General features: G+C 35.7%; 1 protein-coding gene across 4 annotated transcripts in view; it reads right to left on the minus strand.

Annotated features, from left to right (window-relative positions):
• Positions 1-9: 9 nt before the first annotated feature.
• The window catches only part of grk4 (G protein-coupled receptor kinase 4), a 47,091-nt gene continuing 21,719 nt past the window's right edge, over positions 10-25,381 (minus strand). The window contains exons 8-16 of one of the 4 annotated variants that reach the window (XM_081361501.1): positions 24,933-25,073; positions 20,113-20,303; positions 12,221-12,258; positions 10,479-10,568; positions 10,184-10,392; positions 5,649-5,786; positions 5,392-5,529; positions 4,549-4,680; positions 10-3,088 (exon numbers count right to left, since the gene is read on the minus strand). In XM_081361501.1, coding sequence (XP_081217627.1) covers positions 3,044-3,088; positions 4,549-4,680; positions 5,392-5,529; positions 5,649-5,786; positions 10,184-10,392; positions 10,479-10,568; positions 12,221-12,258; positions 20,113-20,303; positions 24,933-25,073 — 1,122 coding nt within the window. In that variant the 3' untranslated portion in view covers positions 10-3,043. Of the gene's footprint in view, positions 3,089-4,499; positions 4,681-5,391; positions 5,530-5,648; positions 5,787-10,183; positions 10,393-10,478; positions 10,569-12,220; positions 12,259-20,112; positions 20,304-24,932; positions 25,074-25,381 lie in introns of all 4 variants that reach the window. The other 3 variants (XM_081361500.1, XM_081361502.1, XM_081361503.1) reach the window with 3 other exon arrangements.

Below are 25,381 nucleotides of genomic sequence, written 5' to 3' on the forward strand. Positions count from 1 at the left end.
TCACAAGTTAAATCAAACTGGCATTTTAATAATGTTTTTACAAGAGAATGAAAAGTACATTTTAATGGCCATATGTCAACTCATAATTTTATTGTCAACTAAAGTGAGTGCTCTTCCTCTTGTGAATACAGTAGAACATGCACACATATGGGAATAACAGAAGTTTAAGAGTTTAAGTTCACAGCTTTGCAAAAGGGACCATAACGATCCTCATAAAGAGAGAAACAAATATGGGCAATGGTGCAAGGTAAAACAATGGTTCCTGTTTGAGCTTTACTGTCAGTGCTGAATTATGTTGTAGCCCTGCCCAAGACTTTACGCTATTGGTTGAGACATGGTTGGGATTCTCCAACAATCAGAGCAGTGCCAGAGACGGAATCAACGTACGGATGGTTTATTTTGTCTATGCATGTTAAGATGGGGAAGGAGAAAATATTTTCAAGATAAAAAAAAAAATTACACAAAATACAATGTCGTATATAAAGACATTTTGGGGGAAATAGTAAGAATAAAGGCTTTTTCTCTACATATTTAAGTATAATGTATTCGTGACTAATTCCCATCTCTGAATTGTGATATATGCCATATGCATACAAAAAAGTTCAACTAAATAATAAACAATGAGCAACAAAGACATGTGCACGTGTATGATAAACAAACTGCACAGTTCTGATAGTGCACACTCATTAGTTACATTAAATGATTATCAGTAACCGATCAATCAATACTCCTTTTGGAATATTAACTGAACCTATGACACCTAAGGCAAAATCAACAGCTCATTTAAGAGCCGTCACTTGAGCAAATGTAAAGATGAAGCTTATTTAGGTATTTTACACTGGCCTGGTTAAAACCACTGTAAAGATACCTGATGGCACTAAAGGTAACAATGAGAACGGAGGCAGAAAGCTGAACTGAATGGAGATTCGCAAACAGTCAAACAAAACTGATTAATCTGTCAATATTTGGCTAATTTTGAGATTATCGGTACCAGCCACTTGCTATCATTCCCTTGTTTCAGGTCCAAATTCTAACAACATAATAATAAACATTTCCTATTTTCAATCGTATGTGGATTTTGAGTAAATATAGTGTAATATGCCGTCATTAAGTCATTTATGTATATATCCACATTACATCAGCCACCCTGCTGTCCAGATACGGCACAAGTTATCTGCCACTGAAAAACCCATTTCAGTTGAAAATTGGTTAGCATGCCCAACAGTATCCCTGTCGTCTGAAAGCTATGTGGAGGTCACAGTATTTAACATACACAGAGCAGTTTAGAAACAAGAAAAAAAATTGGGTTTATGTCTTGTTTATGCACATGGCCAAAACAGGGATTAATCACCTGATGCACAGAGATACAAAATGATTACTTGTTTCATGCCGTTCATAACATCTGCATGAATTCAATGAATGGCATGGGGGAATTACCATGACTAGTGATTGACTGATGTTTATAACGATCAGACTAATTCATTTGGTCATTTTGAGGCTCTTGGCACTAGCTATTTGGCACACGTTTATCATGAACATAAATGTTAATTCCTTGTGTCAATAAATATCCATTGACAGATTTGTCAAAGATCTGTGCCCATTTTGTGTTTAGAAAAAATAAATATACAATGGATTCAAAAGTCCGAGGAGACAAAAGAAACATTGCTTAAAAAAAAAACAAAAAAACATTTAAAACAAAGAAAAGTTATTTTTTTCAATTCAACTTTTACTCAAATGTTACATGGGCTATAATGTAAAAACTTTCATGTATTAATTGCTTTTTTTATTGACAATGTATGAACAACTTAAAAACGAGAACTTCCCCGCCTTTGTAAGTTTTTGCCGGGAAAATCGAAAGGATGGGAAGTTTCTCATCAGAATGAGACATGAAGTGAATGCTATTTAAAAATCTGTTGACGTGTGTGTTTGGGGGACCAAATGTAAATCTTCAATATGATGATGAACCATTGTGTTATATAACTTTGTTTTGCATTAAAAAATACGAGACGGTTATAATGCTGGTGAATTGCAGAGCTTGTGCAAACATATCCACATCGCCATGAACAGATGCTTTCTCAACTGCTGTTTTTTCACCGCTGTCATTTTTGTTGTGTTTATTAGTTTGTTATTGAGAGCAGCACACGAGCTATTTACATATTCATCATTGCTCTCAGCAGCATGGACGGCGTCGGGAAGTTCGTAAAAAAAATATCACTGCAAAGGCATTTCCAACTTCTTTTTATTTCTAAGCAAAGAACTAAGAACTAAAATCGGGGACTTCAATCTTGTTCAGTCTCGTGTATCCTGCGTTACGTGTGCGCGAGTGCGAGCAATAAGTTGCTGGCTGCAGTTCACTTAACGGCCACCGGTGTCGCTAATAACAAATGTTTCTGAATTCTACATATAGCCCCTTTTAAGATGATAATTTGAAATTAAAAAGTTGAATTGAATTAGAAATATGTAAGCATTTTACTTGGTGTTCTCGGACTTTTGGACCCCATACGTAGGCTATACCATCTACATCTATATTCGACCATCAGCCACCTTGCTTTCTAGATTGGCAATCAGAAAACCCCCATTCCACTGACCACTAGAAATGATATGATGAATAGATAATTTGTACTGCTCTCTTATCTTGGTTTATCTTACCCCACTGTGCAAAACAAGTGCACCAAATCTGTTCAGCCATCTAACATACAAACAAAGGCTGTGCTAACAGGATGTTAGCATTAAAAAATAAAAGTGAGTGTTTAAATTGTGCTTAAAAAGAAATACACATTTCATATTCAGTACAGATGAAAAATAATAACAATAAAAACATTATATATGCATTCAAGTGGTATTTCTATGGCTTTTTGTACAATACAACCTTTAGTGAAAATATACATCTACACATAATTCAAGTACAAATGTACAAAATTCTTTAAACTCATACCCTTTTCTTTAATTATGATACAGTTTAATACAGTTCATAAATACAGTTGAACATTCATACGTTTAGCATTCTGATTGGCAGCTGATGGGAAGTGGGAGTGGTTTTAAGTCAAGATGGCTCCTCCTCCTCATTGCTAGCACTCCTAAAACAAACCTGTAAATGATGAAGAACACAGTGACAATATATCAAATGCAGTGAAGCTTATACACACTAACATGGCAAACATTAGTGTTTCTGATGGTCACCGTCAAAAAAGATTAATAGTCTATTTCCAACAGTATACGGATGCATGAAGCACCGCTCACACTGAAGTCACTTTCACATCAAGCAGTTTTCTCTTGGTAAACGCAGCAAATGCTCATTACCAACTTGAACTCATTGCGAAATCTGCGTGGGGAAATCTTTCACCCACAAGCAACTGTGGATTCCTATCGAAATGACTGAATTTCACCTGCAAAAATCTGCTGCACAACGGTAAATCTGACCACAAACCCACAACAATATGATGATTGAAATGTGTTAGTCTGCAAAGTGACTGACATAATAAGGCTAAACATAATGATGAACCAAAAATTAATGTTTGGGGGACCAAATATGGTTTTTATTAAAATCATTTGCCAAAACAACCTACATATACTGATAAATTACTTTTTACATGTGATTACTTGCATACTTCTTGGCCACTTTTGAAGATTTTTTTGTTTTTCTGATATATTTTATTATTGGAGAGCAAAATATTTGTAACCAATAATAGTTTTTTCAACTCAGAGCAAACACTACACAGTTAAAAGTTTGAACTGGATTCAGCTGTTATTTAACCAGAGTGATGCAAACCTCAAAGTAAATGACTAGACATTTGAATTTATGTGGTTTACCACTTATAGCAAAGTTTTGTTGGTTAGAGTTAGTCAGAGTAAACACACACAGATACTCTGGAATTTCATATTGCAGGGCTTAAAGTCAACATGAAATCAATATGTATATGTATATATATATATATATATATATATATATATATATATATATATATATATATATATATATATATATATATATATATATATATATATATATATATATATATATATATATATATATATATATATATATATATATATATGAAGAGTTCAGATGCAAAAGCCTCTAAGTGCCACCTGAAATTTTCTTCTAGAATGATCATTTTTATCAAGCTCGTATATTTAAGTTCAGTAATTTCACTTAAATGACAGTAATCTTCATTGCCATTTAAGTGAAATTATTGAATTTAAATATATGAGCTTGATAAAAATGGTCATTCTAGAAGAAAATTTCAGATGGCACTTAGAGGCTTTTGCATATGAACTCTTCATATATATATATATATATATATATATATATACAGTACAACATGTAAACCAAAATAAATACATTCAGCCCTGTAGTATGAACATTGAGATAGAAATGAGAAGTTTGGCCCTGCAGAGATGGTTTTACAGTTCAAGATCATAAATGGCAAACAAAAATGTTTTGGCAAAAAACTAAAGATGAAGGTGGGAAAGTCTGTTTGGAAAGAGCCAGAAAATACCTCAAGCCCCACCCCCTCTGACCACAGCGGGCGGCACGCTAGAACTTGCCTCTCGTCGGAATAACCGGTAGAAGAATCCTCGCTTGGGCGGTGGATTTGGCCTGTTTACATCCAGATCAGAACACAGTGCTCCATCCATCTCGAACACATTAATCTCCTTAAAGCATTCCATCTCAATCATCTGAAACATGGACACACACACACACGCGTACTACTGTACACACTTAAAACGTTCCACGCCAGTCCTCTATTTCACATCCTGGCTGCGTTTCTATCTAGGATTTTAAATAATTCAAAGGTCTATCGTGAATTTCTAGAAGGAAATTGTATTGCTCAGAAGTTACTTTTTTATTGACGGTTTTTATTGACTTTTTTATTATTAATGGAGTTGTCTCATTTAACTTTATATCAGATGTTTCGCCTAAATATCTAAAAAAAATTACACAATTAACTACATACTGCAAGAGTGTATAAAATTGTTTTAAAAGTTATAAATTATATTTTAAATGACAGCAAAGACATTTAGAATCTTATAAGATTTGAATTTTATATAAATGCTGCTCTTTTGAACTTTCTATTCTTCAAAGAATCAAAGATTAAAAAAAATGTATCATGGATTCCACAAAAATATGAAGTAGCACAACTGTTTTCAACATTGATAACAATAAGAAATGTTTCATGAGTACTAAATCAGCATTTTAGAAAATGATTTCTGAAGGACCATGTGACACTGAAGATTGGAGTAATGATGCTGAAAATTCAGTTTTGCCATCACAGGAATAAATTACATTAAATATATTAAAATAGATCATTTAATTTTTTTTTTTTTTGTATTTTTGATCAAATAAATGCAGCTTTGGTGAGCATTAAAAAATTGACCAGAGTGCTGTACCTCATTTTGCCATGGGATGGAGACACTTCCTGTTACAAACTTGTGGTAGAAGTCATCATCTGTAGGGTCCAGATTTACACCTTTGACAGTAGAAAACTGCTCTATGTCCAGAACATCCTTGCAGTACACCGCACGTGGCTAAAAAAAAAAATTTGCAGATATGACAAACATTCACCTGGAAATCCTATATGTTTAGTCTAATAGGTCCTCATGAGTCAAGCAGATAAAAACATGAAAACAGCCAATCAATAACTCACATCAGGACAGAACGGTGGGTCTAGCATGTTGGCTTCCAATCGCTTGAAATTGATGTTGCGGAAAATGGGATGCAGTTTGACTTCGGCCGCTCCATTACCTCGACACCCCAACCGCTCCTTTGGATCTTTACATAACAACTGTGGAGCCCAGGAAAAGAGAGCGAAAGTGCTGTCAGAAACAGGAACTGAGTCAGGGAGGGAAAGAAGTAAGGCTGACACAGAAGAGGAGAAATCCCAGTGGAAGTAAAACTGACCTTGAGGTCACAGTCTTCCATGACACCGTGAGAGAGGACTAAACAACACTCACTCCTCCACTACTACGCATGAACTCTTTTCCATGTAGAAAATCTTACATATTATAGCAAACATTCACAATTTCATCTTATTTCTGACCAATAAACATGTCTAAGATAAAGAAAAGGACAAGTTTTTATACACCTATACTTAGTACTCAAAGATCACGATTCTCTTATGATTCTGAACAGACAACTAAAGCAAAATAACATGTAATGTACTAGAGGTTCTGGTAAAATTATAATTGCTGTAGTCTATTTTAAATGTTTAATGAATCTGAATGAATTATTTAAAATAATTGGTTTGAATTAATGATTTAATGACTCACTCATAAATACTTCACTTGTTTCATTAGGTACTGGATGAACCAGCGTTTTTGAACAAATCTCTTGAATAAATTATTCAATGACAAATACATTTTTAACGGTCACTTGTCGCCACCTACTGAAATAATGATGTAATCGATACAATCGTTATTTGAAGCGCCATCTTACTTTAAAAAGGTGATTTGCTCTATTTTGACCGCTACCGTAGACATCATGTTTATATCCGAACCGAACTATAAACTTTTATCCCAGTTCTTTTGACATAATATGAGTATTTGTAGCACAGAAATAGCGATACTATGTGGCTGAAAAGACTGTTTGTGAAGCGGTTTCATACATGACATCTGCTCTCTCTGGATCAGCGGCAGCGCCGACGCAGATCTGAATGTTCTGGCATGATTTTGTCAAAGGTTTAATAGACACAGGCAGGGCCGGCGATTGCTATAGGCGAACTAGGCGGTTGCCTAGGGCGACAAATGTGTTGGGGCGCGGACGCACTGTAGTGTCGCCCTATCTACTTCCCATATTAATCATAAAATTAGAACGAAACGCGAAATAAAATATGTTTATTAAACATGATCAAAGGGCAAAGGGCGCCCCCTCAACCACACGTTTAATTACTTGTCAACCTGATTATTAGATTGAATTTATGATTTTTGTCGACCATTTCTGGATTGGCGGGGGGCGGGAGGGTTGCGTTACGTTACGTTAGGGAAGTGCTCAGCTGCTGGCGCGTTGATCGAAAATGAAGCGGTCTAAACCTCTGGTGCACAGGGACGAAAACGGAGAAAGGAAGAAGATAAAAAATAAAGCTCAGTATAGAGTAAGTCTTCTCATCTTAGCTATTAAGGTGTCCAATGAAATAAATTTACTTAGTATTGTAGCCTACATCACCTAATATTGGACGTTTCATTGCTGTCACTAAGCTATAGTTTGCTAGCTATAGTTACTTTGAAGGTGAATAGAAAAAGGAGAAACAACTGTAAATATTTTATTATTTGAGATAGAACTAAAAGAACTTAAATATTTAAAATTTGTAGTGGTACATACATTAATCCATAATAGCACATTTGTTTGTAGAAGGTATAGTTAAACCAGTTTAATGGTCATAATTTTCTTAAATTAATCCAATTTGGCAAATATCCTTGAACATTCTTTGTAGAATTTGTGTATAAACAATTTACAGTTGATTCTTCAAGTCATAATTTGCTTGTTGAAGTGTTGGAGGCATAGGCGCCGATTTATGTTTTCCTCCGTGGGTGCTCATGGGCGTACGCCCTTAAAAAAAAAAAAAAAAAAAAAAAAAGTCAATTTTTTTGCACTTCAGAACCTTAGGAAATGGACAGCGGCCGACACTTAACAGTGTTAAATTTGAAAAATACTGTTCGATAGAACTGCTTGGTTTGTTACCACAGTAACAGTTATCTGCGTTCTTCCTCCGCGATAAAGTTCCACATTTGCGGCTATCCAACACGAAAATGCATGCAGCAAAGTTTTGTCGACAACTTTACCATCTAGCTATTCTTTTCTTCAACTCATCAGCATCCATCTCGACAACTGCAAGCAGATCGCGTGCGCGCGCGGTTATGATGACTTTTTAAAAGTTGGGAGGGCGTGGGCACAAATAAACTGATGTGGATTTTAAATTATTATTTTTTTAACTTGAAATACGGGCATATTTTTGTAGATGTGTTCCTAAAGATGTGCATATATTTGTACGTTTGCACATGATTGTTTTAAACCCATGTTTAGAGTTAGACCCGTGTTTCCCCCGTGTCCGACCCGACCCGCACCAGTTTGAGCAAAATTTGCGGGTAGGCTACCCGAACCCGCGCAGGACTCTGTCACACAAGTCCACACAGTAAAAATTAGATTTGTTAACTCACCATTGCGGTTAATTCTTCAGAAGGAACAGAATTAAAAGAACTGCGCTGTAGCTGCGTACAGAGCAGGGTCACTAAAGAGGCTTTTCATCCGAGAAACGCTGTGATTGGTGGATATGGAGCAGGCGATACCATAGATATCTATGGGCGATACTACTCGACTGACTGCGACATAACCAATCACAGTGTGACAGACGCTTCACATATCACCGACTGCAATGATTAATTTTAAATGAATGTAGACAGAGCGCCTACTGGCAGTCTGGCACACGTGGGTGCTCGGTATTTTCCGTGGGTGCTCGGTATTTTCCGTGGGTGCTCGAGCCCCGGAGCACCCACGGTATCGGCGCCTATGGTTGGAGTGACTATTAGAGCATTTTTGTTTGTTCATCAATGAACATTCTTTATAGCATTTTTGTATGTGCAATTTATTAGAGTGTATCATTTAAGTAATATTTTGCTTGTTGAAGTGTTGGAGTGACTACAGGTGAAAAATTTGAATATCGTGCAAAAGTTCATTTATTTCAACTTATTCAGTTCAACTTATAAGGTGAAACTAATATATTATATTGACTCATTACATGCAAAGTGAGATATTTCAAGACTTTGTTATGGCTTACAGCTTATGACATATCAATTCATATCAATTCTAATTTTCTGTGATTTTGAATTTGGGGTTTTCATAAGCTGTAAGCCATAAATATCAAATTTATAACAAATAAAGGCTTGACACTAATCAATTTTCTTATTTCTTTTTTTCTTATAAAGAGCGGGGGGTGGGGGGGGGGGGGTGGGGGGTGGGGGGGTTGGGGGGGCACAAAAACTCAATCTTGCCTAGGGCAACCAAAGGGCTAGAGCCGGCCCTGGACACAGGCTAAAGGTCCTTGCACACTGAGTCCGAAATTTTTGCATGCGTTTTTTCGTATTCGTGAATATTCGTGATTCGGTGGCTCTAAATTGTTAAAACACCATTCAAAATGCTTGCTACAAATGCGAAAAACGCAGAAAATCGAACCTGATTCGAATTTTTTTTTTGACGGACTAAAGTTTCGGAGGCAGTGCGCAAGCGTGATTGACATAACGTGAGGTCGTATTTATTTTTTAACGTGCGAAAAATTTCAGAAGCGAATTTCGGACTCAGTGTGCAAGGGCCTTAACCGTTGTCATTTTGGAGCGAGATCGCATAGGAGTTTGAATCGAGATCACGATCTTTTAACGATTAATTGTGCTAAACTCTAAACTAACTAAACTCGTTTAGTTAACTATTACTCGTTAATAAAAAATTTTTTTTAAATAGAATAAAAATAAAAATATTAGATGAAAAAAAATCTAACTTGGCAGCTAACTGATATAAAATAAGTTGAAGAACTAAAATGATTAAACCTGAAATAAAAATAAATGAAAGCTAAACAGATATATTAAAAATTAAAAATGACAAAAGAACCTAAACTAAAATAAAAACTGAAATATAAAAATAAAAAACAATTCATAATAAATACTATAATAGTATATACATAATACTAAAATTACACTGATGTGGTGTAGTCAAGCAAAATAACATTTCCCTTGCACCATGAATACACGTGAAAGTACACATCTTAATCATTATTTTCAAAAAAGTAAAAAAATACTAATAATATATTTCAACATAACTACTTATTACTGATTAAAAATAAATTAATAAATAAAGTAAAATGAAATAATAAGTACTATGAATATAATACAAAAAAATATGAATATGAAAAATATATAAATTAATTTTAACACAGAAATAAATTAAAAACATTTTAATCAGAAGAGATGCATTTGTGCATTGCATTTTTATGTATATTTCTATAAACTAATATATTTGTACAAAATATGATCATGTCATTGACCCCAATACCAATTTATGTTGACAATGGTTTAGTTGACACGCTTTCAACTTACAGTGGCTTTATTCATTTGTTCCCATCTCATGACTATGATCATTCTAATATGACTTTTACGGAGCAGCAGCACCAAAAAAACCTACAGAGCATTAAGTGTTCACCTGTCGGCAAATGTCTTTAGCTTCTTCAGCGAACTTTTCAGTGTATTCTTCCTGGTCCTCACATACACGACGGTCCACCTCCTCTCTCTTCACTCGCTCTTTGCGGCGACGGAAAGGAGACTGACCCTGAATCATTTCGTATATTAGGCATCCCAAACCCCACCAGTCGGGACAGAAGGTGTAGCTCTCATTCTGAATGACCTCTGGTGCTAAAAAAACACATACGGAGAAGAATGAGGTCAAACACTCCATGACAAGTACCGCTGAAGAGATCCGGAATGCGTTTGGCTCTTACCCATGTATCCCACCGTGCCAACACGCCCTCGTATCGTCTCACCCTCTGGAATTTGGACGGCCAGTCCCAGATCAGAAATACGGATGTGCCCTGAAGAACAGCATCTCGTTAAAGATTACCTATTATACTTTTTTACATTTTCAACTTTCTTTAGTGTGTAATGTTGCTCAAAGGTCTGCAAAGCACAAAGTCCACTCCAAATGGAGTTTGTGAAAGGGCTTTATAGGTCCTGCAGTTTTTTCATTCCTATCATGCCCAAGCATGACATGCTTCAAAACGGCTACAGGTAAAAACAATGTTCACCTTGGAGGTAAATACTCTAATTAAAGAAGCTTAACAAGAAAATCTAGATTTTTACATTTTCTGAAGAAAACGCAAGTAGTGTTTGTGCAAAATGCGTCACCACAATGCAAGAGTGTTCTGGGAGAATGGCAAGACATTGCTATGTGGTTGCTAGGGCGTTCTGGGTGGCAAATGTTTAAAGAGACTACCCTCAAGGGAAGATAAACAGGAGAAAAAAAAATATAACAAAAACAGACCTTAAAGGGGTCCTATTATGGCCTTTTACCAAGTCTTGATTTAGTTTTTGAAGTGTACTAGAATATGATTTCATGCTTGATCGTTAAAAAAAAAAACATTATTTTTCACATATTTTACATTATTACAGCACCTCTATCTCCAGTCTGGCTCGAACACTCGAGACGTAATGTCCCGCCCATCCATAACGGCGAATTCTTCTCTAGTGTAAATATTAATGATGGCGTCAATTTCAAACCAATTCAAGACAGATTCAGACCCTGACAATGTTAACGAACAAGAGGACTGTGCAGAACGGATTTCATGTCCAGATTCTGCAAGCACAGATTTTACAGGACGTTTCAGAGTGGTATGTTTTTTGTAATTTTCTTATACATTATAGATACGATGTTATCCACTATTGAATTGTGATATTTGTCTGAAAACTAAGGTAAAACAAACAGTAATCGATCACAAAACTATGGTTAATTTTCCTAAGGTCAAGTCAAGTCATCTTCATTTATATAGCGCTTTTAACAATGTAGATTGTTTCAAAGCAGCTTTACAGAGATAAACGTATAATTTAAGGTAACAGAGATTGTTTTGGCTTTATAGCGGTTCTTTAATAAAGTTATTTTCCAGCTAAAGTTAGTTTTGATTGATTCGCTTCCGTCGCAACGATCATTCTGTCGCAACGATCCTATCAATAAAAAGGATCAGTGAACGTCTTACAAAAGCGAGAGATTACAGAAGCAACAAAAAGCAAACTGTTCTCAATCAAATGTGCCGCACACAGATAAACGTTTGGGCTTTAAAGTTCAGGAACAGTGTTTAAAATAAATTTTAACCACCCTAAGTTCGTTAGCCTCAGGAAGGTCAAACAAATAAGTTTTGAAAATGTGGTGGAAAAAACAGTGTCTCTTTGGCATAGCAACAGAACTGTCTTCTCTAATGCAGGCCTCGTCCCTTTTTTGCATTTTCCATGGGCGTATATTATTTAAATGAGGAACATTGTGACTTCATAAGATCCGGAAAAATAGTGTTGTAGCCATTCGTAGTACTTCTTGGAAAGTAGATTCTGTTAAATAAAATATTTTTGAGCTTTGTAACCTTGCAGATCTTTTTAATGCTCAAACAGCAACATTACATACTAACTAAAGTTGAAAAAGTGGAAAAGTATAATAAGACCCCTTTAATATGCAGTGGTAAAAATAAAAATGGCTTACCACGGTCATCTAGGAGAATATTCTCAGGTTTCAAGTCTCTGTAAAATAGAAAAAAAAAATATTTTAGAGAGCAGAATTCTAATAACTATACAAAACAAAAGTTTGGGGTCAGTAAGATATTATTGAAACAAGTCTCTTATGCTCACCAAGACTGCATTTATTTAATATAAAATATAGTAATATATATTATATTATTACAATAAAAAAAGGTTTTCAATTGTAATATATTTTTTAAAATGTAATTTATTCCTGTGATGGCAAAGCTGAATTTTCAGCATCATTACACCAGTCTTTAGCCAGGAAAACCAGGACAACATATCACAGCCTCCGGTAACACCAGAGCAACAGTCCCTCTCACCAGACATGTTATTCCTCTCTCCAGCTTCCCCGCTTCTGAGCTTCTCCGAGAAATTGGAGGAAATGGTGTATGCTGGAACTAAACTATCCCACTCTTTTGCTGCAAGCCCCCAGATATCAACCAAAAAGGGGCGACCACCAAAGCCTGCGGCCCCAGCTCGCCCTCCCCCTCCTCCTGTGAGAGCTCTTCGGCCTCTGCCACAACGCCAGGCCCCACACCCTCCTCCATCTGCTCTAGGTGAAGCAAAAGCAACTGATACCAGCTCTCAGTGATATGTGTCGGGTCCCCGCTATGATAACAGTAACTTTCTCAAATGTTTACAGAACCAGCGGGAACCCAGTGTGCCTGTATCTTTCTCTATTGCTGTTCTATTACAAGATAGAAAGTCTAAGGTCTTCTCAAGCCGTACGGCAAACCTATCTAATCTGCTGCCTGTTACATATCAAACTAAGATTGCTGTGGAGGAAAAAATTAATACTGTCAAGTTAGCACTTTTAAACATCCGATCACTTAAAAACAAAATCACTTCTAGTAAATGACTTAATAACCACAAACAACCTAGATTTTATGTTTCTAAATTAAACTTGGCAAGAAGACAGCTGCAGTGCAACAGTCCTCAATGAAACAGCCCCTCCTAACTTTACTTTTATAAGTGTCTGCAGAGCGGGTAGGAGAGGTGGGGGTCTAGCTGCTCTATTTAAAGATATCTATCAATGTAAGCAAGTATCATTTGGGAATTACCCGTCTTTCGAATATCTGGGCATTGTGTTAAAAGGTGCTCCATGCATTTTACTTATCATTATATACAGTACAGGCCTCCAAAATACTCTCCAGCCATTGCTGAGGACTTTACAGAACTGTTATCAACAATTCCCTCAGAGTTTGACTGTTTTGCTATTGCTGTGGATTTTAATATTTACATAGATAATACAGAAACCAAAATGGCAAAAGAAATCATAACTTTTTTAAATACTTTTGATCTGACTCAGCATGTACATGGACCCACACACAATCGTGGACACACTCTAGATTTACTTATCAGTAAGGGTCTAAACATTTCATCGATTGTTATTAAGGACGTAGCACTGTCTGATAATTTCTGTATTTTCTTTGATATATTGATCTCTCCTACTATTGAAGCTAGATCTTTGTCTGTCAAGAAGAGATGCTTAAATGAGAACACTAGTGTGCTATTTATGAAGGCCATATCTTTAACACCAAGCATATCTGCGGACTCTGTTGATTCTCTCCTTGAGTCCTTTAACTCAAAAGTACAGACTGAAATTGATGATATTGCTCCTGTGAAAGTCAGGAAGAAGAGTGGCAGACAAAAAGCACCTTGGAGAAACTCAACAGCAGTGCAAAATATGAAAAGACAACGCAGAAAAGCTGAGCGCATGTGGCGGAAGACAAAACTTGTAGTCCATTATAACATCTATAAAGACAGCCTTCATGCTTTCAATGTGGAACTAGGCAAAGCTAGACAGACTTTATTCTCAAATATTATAAACAGAAACAGAAATAACACATGCATTCTTTCTGCTACTGTAGAGAGTCTAACAAACCCCCCAAGCCAGATTCCCAGTGAAATGCTCTCAGACAGCAAATGCAATGAGTTTGCTTACTTTTTCTCTGAGAAAATTAATAATATCAGTAAGGCGATCAACATATCCTCGTGTGGCACTGAGGTCAGACAGATCAGACTACATCCTCAGAAAGTTACTATGTCTGATTTCGAAGAAATGAATGCTAAAATTTTGGAAGAAACCTGCGCCCTTGACACACTCCCCACCTCCTTTTTCAAAAGTGTGTTAAACTGCTTAGAAGCAGATCTCCTAGAAGTTGTAAACTCCTCACTTCTCTATGGGACTTTTCCAAAGTCCCTTAAAACTGCAGTTGTCAAGCCCCTCCTGAAAAAGAGCAATCTGGATAGCAACATATTGAGCAATTACAGACCAATCTCAAATCTTCCTTTTCATAGGCAAGATCGAAGATTGAAAAAGTTGTCTTCAATCAGCTGAACAACTTCCTAATCTCAAATGGATACTTTGAAAATTTTCAATCTGGTTTCCGACCACATCACAGCACAGAGACAGCGCTCATAAAGATAATAAATGATATTCGGTTAAATAGTGATACAGGCAAAACATCAATTCTGGTATTACTCGACCTCAGTGCATGCATTTGACACGGTAGATCACAGCATACTTCTTGACAGGCTGGAAAACTGGGTCGGGCTTTCTGGGATAGTCCTAAAATGGTTCAGGTCATACTTAGGTGGGAGAGGTTATTATGTGAGTATAGGTGACCATTAGTCTGAGTGGACATCCATGACATGCGGAGTCCCTCAAGGCTCAATTCTTGCGCCACTCCTGTTCAACCTGTACATGCTCCCACTGAGCCAAATAATGAAAAAGAACCAAATTGCTTACCACAGCTATGCAGATGACACACCAATCTACTTAGCCCTATCGCCTAACGACTACAGCCCCATTGACTACCTGTGCCAATGCATTGATGAAGTCAACAGTTGGATGTGGCAAAACTTTCTTCAGTTAAACAAAGACAAAACTGAAGTCATTGCGTTTGGAAACAAAGATGAAGTTCTCAAGGTGAACGCATACCTTGACGCTAGGAGTCAAACAACTAAACATCAAGTCAGGAATCTATTCTGGAATCAGACGCAGGGCTTGACATTAACTTTTTGAGGCACTTGTCCTTCGGACAAGTAAATTTATGTTTTACTTGTCCATGCACAAAAGTCACTTGTCCGGGTAAAGATTTATAATTTTATCATTTATTTATTTTTTGTGTTTTGCTAATGCAGAATTCGAAAAAAAAAAAACATTGAAAGAATCCAAACACTATCAATATTAATAAAATTCAGTTGAAACAGTAGAAAGGAACGTGTCCCAGGAACAGAGTTCCCCTTCAACAAGAAATAAGGATCTCCAGACTCCATAATACAAAGTAATACTTTGCACACTGGTGCGCAGTGTATCACCAGACCAGAGGAAGTGGTGACTCTTGTAGGTATCCTCAGACAAGCTAGCTAGACTTACTGTATACTATATCTAAAATAATTTTTAATTTTTTTTTTTAAAAAAGATGCAATTTTAAAAAAGCATCTTTTGCATTTTTTGCATTTTTGCAATTTTAAAAAAGATGCACAGATTATAATTTTCTAGGCCGATTCCCGGTTTTTCATTGAGCATGACCTGCTGATTCCGATTTTTTTTTAACCACTTTACAGCACACACATATATTTATTTTTGATCTTTTCTTTAACCCTTTCACGCGTAAGTTTAAAATATTCTAACTGACACCCCACCCCCCACCCCCAGAGTGAGGTTTTTCAAGGCGAACGTTCCCTTTAACGTTTCCATGGCGACGCGTCACGCGAAACACCGCAGCCACAATAATACTGTATGACAGATGTCGCTTTTATTTCGCTTTTCCTTTTTTATCCAAAATATTCACAAACTTGCTTACCATGTCATCAATCAGCCTATCTGATATTCCGATTCTTAAATACGTGCAAGTGAGTGCGTTTGGTCGTTTAAAAACCTTTATAAATAATCTTGATTTATAACATGAGATGGGCGCCGCAATGTTGTCCTGTCAGTCGGATTTACAGCACGTGAATTCATCAGTTTCTCCCGAAATAAATGCAAGAACGTGGCCGGTGAACTGAGAAGAATAGAGTAAACTTTACTTCCACTATGTTTGTCTGATATGAATAACACATGTCGGCAAATTACAGGGCAGGACTTAGGGTGGTGGGGGCCCCTGGGCTTGAGTCACTTTCGGGTCCTACCTTCTATACTGTACATTACTTTAAATAGAACAAAATGATACATACACAAGCTATGTATTAGAGCTACACAATTCTGGATAAACTGAGTATAAAAATACAGATCACGATTCTGAACAAACAACTAAACAAAATAACACAATTTATGTTAATTGCTGAAGTCTGTTAAAAATGTTTAATTAATCTGAATTATAAAAAAAATAAAAATAAAAAAAAACTTGGGTTTGAATGAATGATTCAATTCCTCAATCAAATGCACTTGTTTCATAGATGAATCAGCATTTTTGAACGAATCTCCTGAATGAACGATTCAATGACAAATGTTTTTTAAAAGTCATTTGTCGCCATCTGGTGGCGTAACAATATAATCGATCCAATCGTTATTTGAAGTGCTAAGCTACTACTTTCAAAAGGTGACTGGTACCATAGATAGACAGTGTTACATGTTAAAAAACGTAATAATTTATTTATATGACCACTGATTGAAGCTTGAAAAAGTTTTTTCCAATAAATAAATAATGATTAAAAAAGTTCAAAGTAATCATAAGTTTATTGCAATGCACAAATGTCTTGGTCAGAATGAGGATAAAACACTTATTTACCTGGAAAACATGTATTTTGATTGTGGCATTTCTTTGAGATTTAGAATCCAGTATTCCTATAGGCTAATTATTGTTTCTTTTATGAATTTAATGAAGAACTCTGTCTCGTATTCTGTCCAACCGATCCATGTAGGCTATTTTGTGTCCATTCGTTTTTCCTTTTTTAACCCGTAATTGAAAAACGAAAAATGAACGGTTGTTGTCTTTTTAAAGCGCAAAGTTGAACACCAACATTTTAATTTGAACTGGCTACACCAGCTGCTGCGCAAAAAAAGTAAATATCGACGAATTTTCAGATTTTTGTTTATGACTTTTTGCCCCTTTATTAAACATTTAAAATATTCACAAATTAATATGGAAAACATGTCGATTTTACTGGTTTCAAAGGCCAAATTAGAACCTGAAATTGATGTTTTTCCCGCAGTGCTGAATGAGAAGAGCCATTAATATTATTAATAAACTATTGCTTTGGCTAAAATCACATCTCCATCTTCGCTGTTAAGCAGATGCGCTTTTAGAGAGAAATGCACATTTCATACAGATTAATCAGAAGGTATTAGCTTTCGATTCGAATTTGTTCATTTTAAAGTGGACATTTCAAGCTTTAGCCTACACAGGCTATATTTTGTTTCAGTTCTCGCGCTCCAGTTTACGGAGATCATGAAAGTGCGTCTGATTGTTTTCTTTTATTTTACAAAAGCACAACGTTTTCTTGTTATTGTGAGTTTACACAAATAAAAGTAGTTGGGAATAATGTATTATTATTTTCTGTATGACCAGAAATGATAGAGTATTTTAAGTTGTTTCCACTGTTGATAGGAAAATGCAAGTGTTCGCGCCCATGCAGTGCGCGCTCCACACTCAGCTTTGTTCCTTTTTTGCACAAAAGCGTCTTCTAAATATAGCCTATTAAATGTTATAATTAAATAATATAAAATTATTATTATTTGCGTAGCTATACATGGACCTCGAACACACTGCGTCTTCTAAGTCAGGTGACTGTAAATGCGCAAAAACTGTTTCCATTGCAGTTTTGCGAAATATTCCTTTATCGAATTGCCTGAAAAACCACCTCATGCGAGCGTAAACATTTTTTTTTTAGATAAACGGGAGTTTTTGCGAAATTGTCTTGTTTCCATTGTGTTTATTTTCAATTTCAATTTCAATTTGCGCAATTTGAAGGGTAATGGAAACGCGGCTACTGTCTAATGCAGACAGGTTTTTTTCAACGGTTCGGCAGTAAACGAGGCACTAGCCTACGTAACTGCCAATAACCATCGCAATCAGCAAACCTAAATTATATTTTTCATTGCAGGGCAGGGCCAGGTAACAATGCTAGACCAATCAACAAACTTTAAATGAAAAATTAAATAACTGACATATTATTGAAAAAATCAAACGTAAACGGGCGGGGCCCATGGGCTTGAGCCCAGTCAAGCCCAATGGTAAGTCCGGCCTTGGCAAATTATATTTGAATAGATTGTTATTGCTGCTTCCACAGACATCAGTGTGTATTTTACAAACTCCAAATGTATTGTTTTATTCGTGCTTATGTGTATTTAAATATCTGAAACCTAAAATAAACATTATGAGGTTAAAAACACTGCTTAGTTGTGATATATGACAGCGCTGAACGCGTCCGACTCTGGCTCAGCGCCAGCCAACGCGCGAAAGCACAGTTTGAATCTGGCAGTTATGCGACGTCTCAAATCGGTAAAATTAAATCTGTAAAATTATAGACGTAATGAGTGGCACATAACGTGAAGTAACATGGCATTTTATTTTGTTTGAAATTTAACTTGTCCAGTGGGACAACTAATTTTCTCTTCCACTTGTCCTACAAAAAAATCCACTTGTCCCGGACAAGCGGACAAGCCTTAATGTCGAGCCCTGAGACCTTACTATCATCATCTCAAAAATATTGCAAGAATTAGATGCTTTGTTTCCAGACAAGTCTTAGAGAAACTTGTGCATGCTTTCATCACCAGCAGGGTGGATTATTGTAATGGACTCCTCACTGGCCGTCCCAAAAAGACCACAAGACAGTTGCAGCTCATACAGAACGCTGCCGCCAGGATTCTGAGCAGAACCAGAAAATATGAACATATCACACCAGTCCTCAGGTCCTTGCACTGGCATCCAGTTGCATTTAGAATTGATTTTATAGTATTATTACTGGTATATAAATCACTCAATGGCCCAGGACCTCAATACATTGCATTATATTATGCTCACTAAATATAAACCTAACAGATCACTTTAAGTTTAGACCTAACAGTTCAGTTTAGAATCAAAAGGAGGAATACAGTGCAATCAGTCGGACATACAGTGGATACAGTTATAAAAAGAATTAAAAGATTAATAAGATTATACATAATAAACTTCTCATCTGGCAAAACACTGGTGTATCACATTTTGCACAGCTGCTTGTTTTACTGTGAGATTTTCCCATGTGGATTGTACTGTGTCTGTGGTGTTCTTTTGATGTGCCCAAAAAATCTATTGGACGTCTCCAATAGACCTGATTTTTCCCTAAAATCAGACAGGAGGAGCTCTAGGACTGACTCACGGGGTAACCTCGGGTTCACTGCCTCTTCAGTCCGCACCCCAAAAAACCCATTTGTTTGGAAGCTCTAGGAATGGAATCAGTCCAGACCGCACCCCACAGAACTTCCAGTTTAATCACGTCAAACTCTCTACTCCAACACAGACCCGATAATAATCCTGCTCTATTTCTAGCACTGACCAGGTACATTACATACGAACTGTGTCCTCAATCTGCCTGCTTTTAATAAAAGACGTACAAAAAAAAGAAATTTGTTTAAATATTTTGCATAGAAAATGATTCCTGCGAAAATTGACGGAAAGTAAAGCCTTTGAATTTTGTTTTAAATATTCACAATTTAAATATATTCAAATCTCACAGCCTGATATTGCTATGCCTGACCATTCAAAATTTGCTATATCTATCATGCAAAACACAAGGAAAAAAGTTATCACTAGACAGAATCTGTGGACTTTATCATGTATATGCTGGAAAAATAGTGGAAAATCTGCAGAATTTTGCAAAACGGATGTAAATATGTTAGAATGTGAGCGTTGAGAAAACTAAACACACCTGTAGACGATCCTCTCTCGATGCAGGTCCTCTAAGCCACAGCAGATCTCTGCTGCATAAAAGATGGCACGCTGTTCATCAAAACCAGAGTTTCCCATGTTATAGATATGAAACTTCAAGTCACCGCCATTCATTATAGTCAACACTAAACATAGAGCGTCCTTAGTCTCATATGCATATGCCAAACAAACCTAGGGGAAATAAAAGAGAGAAAAATAGGTGCATTGTTATCTATTCATAAAGAAAGGATACATGAAACTTTTAGGTGCATGTGAAACAGACAAATGTAGCTCATGAGAATGTTTTTCAAGCACTTTCACATAAATCATCTGGGTGACTGGCACCTGTAATACTGCACATTTCAAAACTCCACAATGTTATGCCAGTATAAACTATAAACTGACACTCAGGAAATATAATACACTTAAACCATTAAAGGATCTTGATTATTGCTTTTTATCTTTAGGATTTTTTTATACTAGTATAGAGATTAATAGAGACATTTCAATGGTCAGAGAATCAAAGGAAAACTAGATTTTTTTTTTTATGTTCTGAAGAAAAAGAGACATATGCCCATATAAAGTTGCTATGCAGTTGCTAGGGTGTTTTGTGAAGTCATAAGGACATTAGTATGTGATTTGATTTGTGATTTCAGATTGTTTTTACAGAAGTATTATGCTCACCAAGGCTTCATTTTTTTTTTTTATCACAAAATGCATTAAAAACAGTAATATTGTGATATAATCAGCATATTAGAGTGATTTCTGTGACACTGAAGACTGGAGTAATGATTTCTGAAAATTCAGCTTTGCATCACAGGAATAAATTACATTTCAAAATATATTAGTATAGAAAGCAGTTACAGAATTTAAAAATTGTAATAATATTTCACGATATTACTGTTTTTACTGAACAAATAAATGCAGCCTTGGTGAACAAACAATACTTTCTTCAGAAACCTTTAAAAATCATAATTCTTAAAAAAAGTAATTCTTGAACGGTATTCTATGGAAAAAAATGTACACCTGTTTTATCGTCTTCCAGGCAAAACTAATTGCATAGAAAAGTGACCGCACACCTCTACTCAACAAGCCATACAATTTGAGGTAGCATTAATTTTCTATAGCACGGTACAGGACTAGTAACTAAGTTTAAAATGTAGGATTAAGGGTTTAGAAAAATCCCAAGTTGCAGTAATAATGGTGATGTTTGACTTAGCAAGCCTGTCTAGAAGGGCTACATCTATTGCAGTGAATTATAATTTTACACCAGCACATCCTCTGTGATCTGTTGAGTGACGTGTGAGGAAAACCACTGCAGAAGTTGAAAACCGCTGTTTTAAGGAGGGGTTCTCATATCTCAGGGGTTACACCCAACGTTGTGGGTGGTTAGGTTTCAAAAGTAGTCAGATGCGGGAATGGGCAGCGAATTAACAGCAACAAGCTGATGTTACTGTGAAAACCTGCTGCTCAATGAGACCACAAGGACAATCAAATGACCCTTTACATCATTACATGAAACATAACCCCAATGGGAGCATATCTGAATGGTTACAAACTACAATGTAAAGCAATCTGCTCATTTATCATGTAAATAGTGCTGATTTTAAATCTGAAATAAATAAATGACTCCTCAAAAACTCCAATAACATAAAAAATATAAATCTCTTTGTTTATTACACTACAATTTTTTACAGATGGTAATACCATAGGATCCGTTGTACATTGGTATTACCAACTACTTTGGACTACCATGTAAATACTGTACCATGTATATCAACACCATGACACGACCATAATTGTACAATGGTACTGCCACACACTATATAAATATTAAAGCACCGGCAACCTGTGAGAAGCACCGATACACAAGAAAAGTGAAGGTACGCTAAATAATAAAATAGAGAAGTGCCGGTACTGGCCGGTATATATATATATGATACATATATAAATTATGCATTAAATTGACCAGAAATGAAAATTAAGACATTTATTATGTTACAACATAATACAAAATTGTTTATCGTTAGTTCATGTTAATTAATGTTGTTAACTGATGTTAACAAATTAATCCTTATTGTAAAGTTTTACCCATTTATATATAATTTTCATAATATTATAAAATAAAAATATTGACTGTTTTTACTGTATTTTTAATCAAATATATACCAAAAAAAATTCTATACAATATATAAAATTACTACATGAATATTGATCTATATATTATTCATTAATCAGTAGTCTTACTGCTTAAAGTGTACCGATTAATAGCAGTGTGACGCAGTCAGAGAAACAGTGAATAGAATAAAAGCTGTTTCCCATCACACACAGCTCATGTTAGTCACGGCATTATGTCACTTTATACTTTTGGAGTTTACTTGTCGTCCCCAACTTTTAAACATGAGTCTGTTTATACATACTGAATTAACTCTGGGGTTGGAGAGAGAGAGAGAGAGAGAGAGAGAGAGAGAGAGAGAGAGAGAGAGAGAGAGAGAGAGAGAGAGAGAGAGAGAGAGAGAGAGAGAGAGAGAGAGAGAGAGAGAGAGAGAGAGAGAGAGAGAGAGAGAGAGAGAGAGAGAGAGAGAGAGAGAGAGAGAGAGAGAGAGAGAGAGAGAGAGAGAGAGAGAGAGAAAGAGAGAGTGAGAGTGAGAGTGTATGTGTGGGTTTAGGGTTTAGAGCACTTGACTCTGCTCTCTAAAGCTGCTGTTTGGTCAGCATTGCTAGGCAACAGAGATGTTCTCATTTGTGAAGTAGTTCATGAGGAGCAATCGTGCCTGCCTGTAGCATGAATGCGCACAAAGACTCACACACACGCATGCACACTCTTGCACACACATCCACACACATATACAATCTTTCTTTTAAATTTAGATGTACTTTACATACCTAAAAGACACTTGCACTAGCTGCAATACTAAGCACAACTCACCTGTATGTGTGTGTGGCCGTGTGTGTGTGTGTGTGTGTGTGTGTGTGTGTGTGTGTGTGTGCGAGATTGTGTGTTAGTGTGTGGGTGGGTGGACAGAGGCTCAGGTGCTCTACAGCTGTAGTGGAATGAATCAGAGGCCGACATTACACTGCAGGCACTGTGCTTTGTCTGTACACATGTTCGGCTGGCTGTTCTCTTTTCAATATCGTTTTTGAGGTGCTAGAATGGTTCATTTTTTGAGGTCCTAGAATGTTTACTGCGTGACCAAACTCAAAAAGAAAATGTAAAAAGGCTTCAAGTTATTTAAAGGAATGGTTCAGCTAAAACGGCAAATTTACTTGCCTTTATGTCATTCTAAACTCAAATCATTTTCATCTGTGGAACAAAAAAGAAGAGTTTTTGCAGAATGTTATGGCCGCTTTCCAGTGAAAGTGAATGGAGACTGGGGCTATCAAGCTTCAATAATGACCAAAATAAGTATCATAAAAGTGGTCTGTAAGACCTGTGCACAATATAATAAGTCCTCTGAAGCCATATAGTATCTTTGTGTAAAGAATAGATCAAAACATGAATCACTGTTAATCGAAAATCTTTGTTTACATACAATCAAGTTTAATGACATTTGATGTCACTGGCATTAAATCTGGTGTAAAATATCTTGAGGTGCATATTTGAATGTGCATGAGAACACATGTTGTACGGACCACTATTTTTAGTGCATTTTTGGTCATTTTTACAAATCAAGTCATTAAAAAACAAACGGCCAGAATATTTTTCCTAACATCTCCCTGTGTTTTCCATGGCAGTAATTTATTTAATACATTTTCAATAATTAAAATAAAGCTAAATTAAAGTAAAATAGAAATATTTAAAAGCCTGAAATAAGTTTCAGTATGAAAATAGTTCATTAAAAAATAAATTAAAGCTACATAGAAATATTAAAAAGAACAATAAAAAATGAGTGAAGTACATAACAAAATGACTAAAACTTAAACTAAAATGCATTAAAGTCAGCATTAAACAGATGTTGCGATAGTCTTTGATTTTGTCCATCCAATTGGATTACGAGGACACGTGATTTTTTTTTTTAAATTATGTGTGTAAATTAATAATTTATAATAAACTGCAATATTACATAAAAAAATAAGAATTTTCCAGTTTGATTTCATGGTGACTTTATAATGAAAACTGAACAAATACAAATTAAATCTTTGTTAAATAATATTTTCAAAATTAATTAAATATTATAATAGTATATAAATAATGGGAGAAAAAAAAAAAATACCAAATCATACAAAAACAAAAATAGTTAATTCAATCCTACTTAAGTACATGGTCTTGTACTATCTTCCTTTTTCACAATTTTAAATGCTATTTTATTTTGAATCAAAAGTCATAATATTAAAATAATTTTTATTTAAGAAATTTTTAATGAAGAAATTAAACTGCTTTGTGAAATATGCTTAGTTTGAATATCTGTTTACCATGAAAATAGCTTAAATTCTTCTTTTTACACAGCAAATATTAAAATAATTTTTATGGCTGATATTTGGGACCACAGCCAAATAGCTGTTTTAAACCATCTCTCTGTGATTTAGCTAGTCAGGAGGTAAATGATTCAATTCAGAGCAATTGGTTGTGAACTTCTACACTGGGCAAGATTTAGCTCAACTACCCATGATAAATACAAATGAAATCGAGATTTGCCATTAAGCTGGAAAATAAAGCAGATTTTCCCTAAAACTCTGTTGAGAAGCTCACGGAAACTGAATCACAGAGAGAGTGAGTCAAACGTTTATTGCACAAACAATACAGACAAGACCAGCATGCAACTGAGACGTCAGGTTAAGAGAAAAGTAAAAAATGAGGAATAAAAAGAAAGTAGTACTTACTACAAAACTACTGTTAACTTTTTCTAAAATGCGTTTTTCATTTAATGCCATTGCTTCACCTTTTCTTTTCTTCACCCGTTTCTTCTCCAGCTTTTTACAGGCGTACATCTTACCAGTGGCACGAACCTGGCAGGCACAAACCTGGTTGAAAGGACGAAGAGAGCGAAATGGCACAGAAAAAGACATTTATTATTTTTAATCACCTTTTGCAGTTCACTTAAATGTGCACACATTCTTATTATTTTTAGTGATGCACCGAAATAAAAATTCTGGGCCAAAAACCGAAACAGAATTAAGTTCTCTTTCTCGTCTTCTTGCGCTTGATTGGACAAATCATACACAAAATTTTGTCAAAAAGCCATCTTGGTGAGTATCCTCGTAAATATGTCTTGAGTGATCGTAAACAGTTGAGAAAAAAACGCATGTGTAACACTATATTGGATCCGGGA

This window comes from Scardinius erythrophthalmus, assembly GCF_964197995.2.
Source record: "Scardinius erythrophthalmus genome assembly, chromosome: 3".
In the NCBI taxonomy this organism is placed as follows: domain Eukaryota; kingdom Metazoa; phylum Chordata; class Actinopteri; order Cypriniformes; family Leuciscidae; genus Scardinius; species Scardinius erythrophthalmus.